General features: G+C 33.6%; 1 protein-coding gene across 1 annotated transcript; it reads left to right on the plus strand.

The window, feature by feature from the left end:
* Positions 1-3845: 3845 nt before the first annotated feature.
* LOC111410937 (glucan endo-1,3-beta-glucosidase-like) lies at positions 3846-4745 on the plus strand. The gene is made up of 3 exons (XM_023041529.1): positions 3846-3967; positions 4154-4376; positions 4527-4745. Exons 1-3 carry the CDS (start codon positions 3869-3871, stop codon positions 4550-4552), a joined length of 348 nt encoding a protein of 115 aa, XP_022897297.1. The 5' UTR covers positions 3846-3868; the 3' UTR covers positions 4553-4745.
* Positions 4746-8464: the final 3719 nt, after the last annotated feature.

The following is an 8464-nucleotide window of genomic DNA, read 5'->3' on the forward strand; positions in this document are numbered from 1 at the left end:
TGCTTTTTCAGGTTTATGTTTGTGCAGCTTCTCGTACTTGCCCTTTTCCATGAATACAAAGGAATGTTTCAAGACTAAAGGAAAGGACTTGAGTTTCTATTGTAATAGAAGTATCTTTTGTATGTTTGGTGATGAAAAGAAGTTATTTTTGAGAATATAGCATTGAATCTATGTGCGTACTCCAATCAACTCGTGAGTAATTTTAGTAAAATAATAGTTTTCGGGGCAATGCTATGTTACGGGCGATTTTCAGAGAAGGGATGATAGAATTTCATTTAGCAGTATTTCATTATGTACTGGGAGAAAAAAACAACTAGCCATACAGGTGCTACTAGAACAACACCTGTAAAGCTGTCTGAACAGAAATTCTATACAAACAGAATAATCCATAGTTTTTGTGAATAAAAGATTGTGGAAAGGAGTAAAATAAAAGGTTGTAGTCCGGTGAAATGGTACTCCTAAGTTAATGGTCCACTAGTATTGATATTCAAATCAACACTATGACGAAAATAGAAAACAAAAAAGAAAAAGACATCTCCTAATTTTGGAAATACAGATCAATAGAAACAATGAAAACAACAGCTTGGAAAGGCAGAGGGTTGGCCACTTTCGAGGTGATACCATAAGAGGCAAGCCTTTCCTTCACCATTTCCAAACTCCCTAATATTAATATATCATATGAGGCCTCTCCACTGATGCTAGGTCACGATGTCCTTTGTGTGATTGAGGGTTTCTAAAGATAAAGAAAAGAAATGCAGAAGATGAGAAATTTGAAAACGAAAGGAAGGATTTATACTTAAAACTATAGAATTTGCCTGTTGGAATGTTAATGGAACTTACGTCAAAAAATCTTTATTAACTAGAATTCTCTAGAGTTCAAATGAATGCGAAGAATTAAAAGGGGAAGAAAGGTTATAATATACACGTGTGGGGTATAATGTGGGTCAGCACGTTCGGTCTTCTTTTCAATGGAGATTAAGGCTGATCAATTAATGAGAAAACAAGTAGTAGAAGCTGCCCAAAATGTCTTGGCAATCTAGCATTTGAAAGGATACACCGAGCTTTCTCCATTAAGGTTCAATGCATACGCTCTGCAAAGCAGTTTTGTTGTGGAGTCCCATGTACGGTCAAGTGCCTCTAAATCTCTTTTGCGTAACAGAAACTATTGAACTCACTCAAACAAATCTCCAAACCATTATTAGCGTGAAAACGTTTTACCCACTTTCCAGTATACTTCTCAATCATTATTTTCTACTCCTTGAAGGTAACAAACACATCTCTTTTCTGCTTCAAGAAAAAAATTAATACCTTTCTGGAAAAGTCATCAACCATTGTCTGTTTGGGTTGTGATGCCAATTATGGAATTATAACTCAAACAATTTAGGCTATGATGAAAAACCGGGTTAAGCCCCATTTCAGATATTATACCCCATTGCCCGATAACTCAAACAAGAGGCCCAAAACACGAGCCCAACATTTGGCCACGTGTGTTGCTCCGGACCATTGGATCTCCTAAGTGATATCAACAGTGATGACATTTTGTATAAATGGAAGTTTGATGGATTGCCCTAGACGATTGATTCATTTTTTTCTGCCTCTTGAACTCTCTAGAATTTCTGTCTTTCTGTTTCTCTCTCTCCTTGGTCTTTTTTGTGATTTCGTTGAAATCTTCTGTGATTTGAGGCTTGCTCTTTGTGAAACCAAGTGAATCTTCGTGATTCCTGAGTAAGGGGAAAGGGTTGGTATAATATTTTGGGGGTTTTCCATCTGGTCTGTCGAAGTATCCTCATTTGGTTCGTGTGTGGGTTTGGGTATTTTGGTACTCCACGTTTGTACAGAAGGGTAGAATGGTTACTGAGCCCAAAATTGATGAAATCTTTTTGTCAAGTGTTTATTCTTGGGTTGTAATATTTTACAGTGAGAACTTTGTAAACTTTGTGTAATTTTAGATTTCTTGGTATATCATTGTCAATAAAAAATATACAACTCCTTTCAAAGGCACCAGCATCGGTCTCCACAGATCAGAATTGATATAATCAAGTGTTCTCTTCATGTTTTGTCTCCCTTTGATAAATCTAACCCTCCATCCAAAAACACAATGCTTACAAAATTTAACCTTACTTGTATTTTGACCATCATATTTAATCTCCATACTCTCCAAATCACCCATAATCTCATTAAATGTGGTTAAGTTATCCTCAATCAATGTACCTTTAAACATTCAGTGAGAATAAAAGTGCTGCTTCAAGTGTAACTTACTTGTCAAGCTTTTTGTCATTCAAAGTTGCTTAAATTTCAACCACAATGTGACGGTATTCTTCTCCTTAAGAATATCCTGAAGAATTTGATATAAGAGATGAAGATGAATTTGGGGCGCGGCCTGTCAATCCCTATGCTATTTTTCGTCCTTCAACCAAGTGAAAGCCATCTTATCAAATCCCAAATTCATCTGCACAAGCACAACACGCATCTTCACTTGCCTAGCGAAAATCTTATATTGCGATTCAATAGCCAAATATCGTATTTTATTGTTGCCATCACCAAAAATGACCAAACTCTAATACCAGTTTGTTATAATAAAGATAAAAATAAGACACAACAAGAAAATAAAGAACACAAACACGAGAACACTAAAAATTTATGTGAAAACACAAGATGAGAAAAAAAACATAGGCAAAGGAGATAAATCCACTATATGATGAGAATTACAATGAATATAATATTCAATATACATGAAGTCAATAATTTCGTGGAGCATATATAGGACCCAAAGAAATATTATTTAGATGGAAAGAGAATAAAAAATCATGTAAAAAAAGAAGAAAACAATGTTTTTCCGAATAACTCAACTGCTTGAGCAGTAGCTTCGCAGGAAAAGAGTGTAGCAAAGCCGCTCAAAAGCAAGGTAGGTGGCAAACGAGCAATAGTGATGGCGCCTATGTTGGCATCCAGGTGTTAAATCTAATATTCTCCTTTTCTTGGTGCCTAGGCGCTCCGTTTGGGCACCTAGTCTCAGTCCCAAATTACACTTAGCCATATTTTCACCTTTTCAGCACCTTTTTTGTCCAATCCACCAATACACAATGAAATTTGGGTCACACTTCAACATTATTGTTGCAATTGTCTCTGGGATTGAAGAAATTAAAGGCACTGGACAAAATTGAAGAAAATGGAGGTGGACAAGGGCGGGGATGTAAAAAAGGTAGCGGCACCCAAATGCATCATCATAAAATAAATATAAAGGTTAGATATCAATCAGAACAAAATTATTCATTTGATGAACATCAAATTATGTGATTGAGGGTCACCACCATATTGAATAATAATTAAAAATACATATTAACTTCATTGAATAATGTGATTGTAATCACACTATCACACGCATAATTGTTCATCACCACTACTAATAAATAGTATTACTCGAACATTTATGTCAAATTTATTTCTTGGATGCACATGAATTAACTATGTCATGTAATATTGTCAAAATCTACAAGTCATAATGAAAATTCACAACACAATTCTTTTTCTTTTTCTTTTTTTTAAAGCCACAATGCAATTCTTGGGATACACATAATTGCATAAATATCATATAAGATTATCAAAATCCACAATAATGGTCAAAGTTATATTCAACATTTTTACAAGTCATGCAAATAAATTCAAGAACGTTACTTTGTTCTAGGACAGCTAGTTGTAATGTAAAGTCATTTAAATCCACAGGATTTTGAAAGAAAAAAAATCTCAGTAGATTATGTAAATTCAACTTTCAGATTTCAACATCAACTCCTATTTAAGCTCAATGAATTTGTGAAAAGTTCTTATTATCAGTAAGCATAGTCTAGTGAGTGATTGTGCAAACAAATAGATGGCAAATATCAATACTACTTTGTTTCTTATTACTTTTCTTGTTGGCATTGTTCTTTGCTCTTGTACTCGAGATTTCAAATTGGATGACCAAAAACAAGTATGCCTCGTTTCTGCACCAAAATATTATCATTTAATATATAACTCTATTATTATTATTATTATTATTATTATTATTATTATTATTATTATTATTGGTTTATTAGTAATGCATGCACATCTGCACATATATGTATGTATGTATGTAAATATGGTTTCATTTGATTTAAGTTTTGTGTATCTGTAGGGGAAAATGTGGTGTGTGGCAAAAGTATCTGCGACGAATGCCCAAATGCAAGCATTCTTGGATGCTAATTGCGGAAAATTGGATTGTAGACAAATCAATCCAGGTGGTTCATGTTTTGTGCCAAACACCTTAAGAAATCACGCATCGTATGCTCTTGATTTATACTACAGAATCAATGGAGTGTGCAATGCAGCTATCGGTACTCCAGCAGTGACTGATCCTTGTGAGTTCTCTCTATTAAAGCATGATCCTGTGGTGTCGTGTCTATAATCTCACGTGTATTATTTAAATCTTGTTTTCAATTGTCTACCCATTTTATTTAACTTTTAATTATGTGTCCAACGTATCTTATTTCATGATTTTGTTGGTGCAGCTTATGGGAAATGCAAATATCCATGAGTGCAATGTAATGTCGAGCACAAGAAAAGGGCTAGGATTCTCATAAAAATAATTAGTGAAAGTATCTCATGTATTCGCTAGAAATCATCATTGCCCAATACTTTCTTGATTATCAACAAATTAGTGCTAGATAAACTGTTGTTTTGGTGTAAAGATGTAGTATGAGGCAAGAGATGAAGATTAATAAAATGAAATCCCAAACCCATTTTGTTGATGACTTTGATGTTTTTGGTGTGTAAAATGTGGTTAATGACTTTGATCTGTGCACTAAAATGAAACTTGTTTGTGTTGGAATTGAGCAAAATAAGTCAATAACAAAAGAGTGTATATGTTAAGGGATATAATCTTACATCGAAAAGATGAAAACATAAACCAATTTATAAGGGTTTGGATAACTCTTCTTAATATGGTTGACCCTTTAAGATAGAATCTCAAATCTTAACATAGTATCAGAGTCCAATGAGCTCTAACAAGCGTTTCGATTCAATTAAAACTCAAAAAAATGAGTATCATAGTTTTTAAAATTTGCCTTCAACACTTTGATCTGAAATGTATGTAGCAATCGAATTTAACATGGAATTGAACAAATAGAACTTCTATGAACCAACAATTTACTATGTTTATAGATTTCCAAATATCAACTATAGAGAAATTTCATGAAACATACTAACATTCATATCTCTTCACAAGGCAGAGTCTGGAGCACCAGTAGCGTATGAAACCTGCACTATGCATCTATGGGCAAGGCCACTGGAAACAATTAGTTATAAATCCACCATTGAGTGAGCACCGCCTGTTGTTCTCTAAAATGACTCAATTATCCCCAAAGCCTTGAAGAAAATCTATAAATACTCCATCCCAAAAGAATAGTATGCAATCTCAAATATCTATTTTACACAGTCATTTCCCCTTTTGCTCGTGGTTGAGCATTAGAATCAGAGTATGGGAGGAGAAAATCTTAGATAGTTGAGAAAAATCTGTTGATTGTAATATTCTAGTCAACTATCACTTGGCCCACCAATGATGTAGGCTTGAGGTGAAAGATTGTCTTTTTGTTGAGGTACGTTGTTCAGGGTTGATAGGTTTGATGGGGTGCTTCTTCAAGTCCTTAGCAATCTCGACATTAAGTTGGTCAGTCTAATGGACGTAATTACAGAGAATTGGAATGATACTTGTCTTGTGATTTTATATAATATGATAGTGCAGTTTATCGCCTTTAGTGAAGTTAGTGAAAACTAATAATCATATTGTATACTTTTGAATCATCGTGATGGATGTTCAACAGTTGGAGCTTAAATTATATATGTTCAACAAGGTCTGTGTTAATAGATTTGTAGAAAGTCAAGGACTTAATTTCATAATAATTAAAGTTCAAGGTTGCACAAGCAAAAAGGGGGTCAAAATAGTCCGGGTGAAAATCTGCCCTGGTTGACATAGGTGGACCCAAGGGGGGTCCTGGGGAGTCAGGTGACCCCCCAAACTTAAATATATATATATATATATATAATGCACCGACGCAAACACTTCCGTTCGACATGATACGTGTTGAATGCGTCGACAAGCAAGTTTTATAAAAAATACTGATACAATACATCGTCAACACATTGATTAAGTTCTTTATCTATTTAGTATAAACTTAATTTTATGCTTATTAATTTGTCTTGTTGATATTAATCTTTATTGAAATCTTTTAAATAAGAGTACTTATTTATTATTTAATAATTATATATATATATATATATATATATATATATTTTTGGATAAATCATGTTTGGGTATCGATTGAAATTGAAATTTTAATCTAAATCAAAGTTAGCAATTAATTTTAATAACATATTTCATAGAATCCTTAACTTTTATCAAAATATATTAAAAATTTGATTTTAAACCTTCACCAAACAGGAGCAAAATCACAATAAATTTAAAAAATTTTCTCTTCTCTCTTACTCTATCTTACGCTCTCCCTCACACTTTTTATCAAACTTTAATCCTTTAAATTTTTAAAAATTTGTCTATGATTTTTCTATAAATCATCACACCTACTACAAATTTTCACTTTCCAATCAAATTTTCAATTACTTAGAACCTAAATTTACATTTTCTCCTATCTTATTTGTGTACCTAGAATGTATCGGAATTGATTATATTCAATGTAACGAATTGTATTTATTTGATTGAATATTGATTATATATTTTTCCTTTCGATTACTTAAATTGATTGTTTGTATTAAATACACTATAAATTTTTTAAACATAAATATGCATTTTCTTGTAATGAGCAAAATATTAATAAAATGATTGTTCGAAATCAAAATGATGAAAATGATGAGCAAAATATTAATAAAGAAATACTTTTTAAATGTAAATCTGGATTTTTTCGGCTCGAGTATAAATCATTCAAAAATAAAAAATAAAATATTCAATTTATACAAAGTTTGATTGTGCCCCCTAACTAAAAATGTATGTGTCCGCCCCTGCAGGTTGATGCCCTATAGTGCCACGAAATGGAAAATTTTTGGTCGTCCTCTTCTATGATTCCAATCTAAATTCAGTTTGTTATTCTTAGAAATAATGTTAATATAAAAAACCGAAGTAGATTACTTTTGTCTATAAATTGGAACACAATGATTTTGTTTAAGACAGAACACATGTAAAAATATAGTGTTTTGCAGATTATTCTTGTAGGGTTCTTTACGAAAATTCATTCGTGTTCTTCCTTTTAATTCCTGTCGATTCCTTTAAATCCTCAAGCCTTCTCCGATGTTTTTGAAGAAGTAAAATATTTTAGAGATTTTTGTGTGTAGTCATGACGATAAAACTCTCTATTCGACCTTGAATACTCACATACTTGCTCGTGCGCACACCGATGGGTCCTGGTAGGAATAATTAAATTTTGAACTCTTATAATTTATTCAAGTTACAAATTTGAAGCCACCAAAGGGTCCTGGTTGGAACCAATAAATTGAAATCTAATAAATTAATCTTGATTCGACCATGTTAAGGTATTATATCCCACATCAAATGATGATGGAAATAAATACCAATTTATAAAGGATTGGACTTCTCCACTTAATAAGGTTGACCTTATTAAGATGGACCCCAAACCTTAACATGGTATCAGAGCCCAATAGGCTCCAACGAGCTATTCGATCCGATTAAGTCTCTAAAAATGAGCACACGGATTTCAAGATTGGTCTGCTCAAAACGAGCCACCATCTTGCGGGGGCATGTTAAGGGAATATAATCCCACATCGGTAAAAATACCGAAATAATGACCAATATATAAAGAATTGGGACACTCCTCTTAACAAGGTTGACCTTATTAAGATGGACCCCAAGTCTTAACAAATCATGGACTGTTAATCTCATCTCTAAAATCATGGATAATCAACCAATCTACAGGAGCAAATCATGGACACGGTTGCTATAAATTTGCTGCTATTCCTTGTATATTGATTCACTATTAATAGGCTTCCTAGTATAGCTTTTTTTAGTTTATGTATATATATAGCTTGCTGCCCTCATTGCAATTTGTGTACAAAAGCCAAACAATTGTAATACACAGTATTTTTCTTACAGCAGAACATCTGTCCTTCTTTATCATTTGTTCTTCTTTATGGTATCAGAGCGTTTTGACTCTAACGAGTACGATCCGTCCGCTTCCGCCATGACTTCTCCGGTTGTCTCTCACCCCACTGGTGGTCAGACTTTTGAACAACATCTAATCTCCATAAACACTAGCCAATTACAGCGCCTCACCACCTCCAGCTACCCAACCTGGCGTGCTACTTTCTCTTCCCTCCTCTTTGGGTACGGTATTATGGGGTATCTTGATGGAACCCTCCCATGTCCAGCTGTACCCACCAAAACCACTTCGGCAAATGATTTTGCTGCCTATACTCGCTGGTTTAG

This window comes from Olea europaea, chromosome 15, assembly GCF_002742605.1.
Source record: "Olea europaea var. sylvestris chromosome 15, O_europaea_v1, whole genome shotgun sequence".
In the NCBI taxonomy this organism is placed as follows: Eukaryota; Viridiplantae; Streptophyta; class Magnoliopsida; order Lamiales; family Oleaceae; genus Olea; species Olea europaea.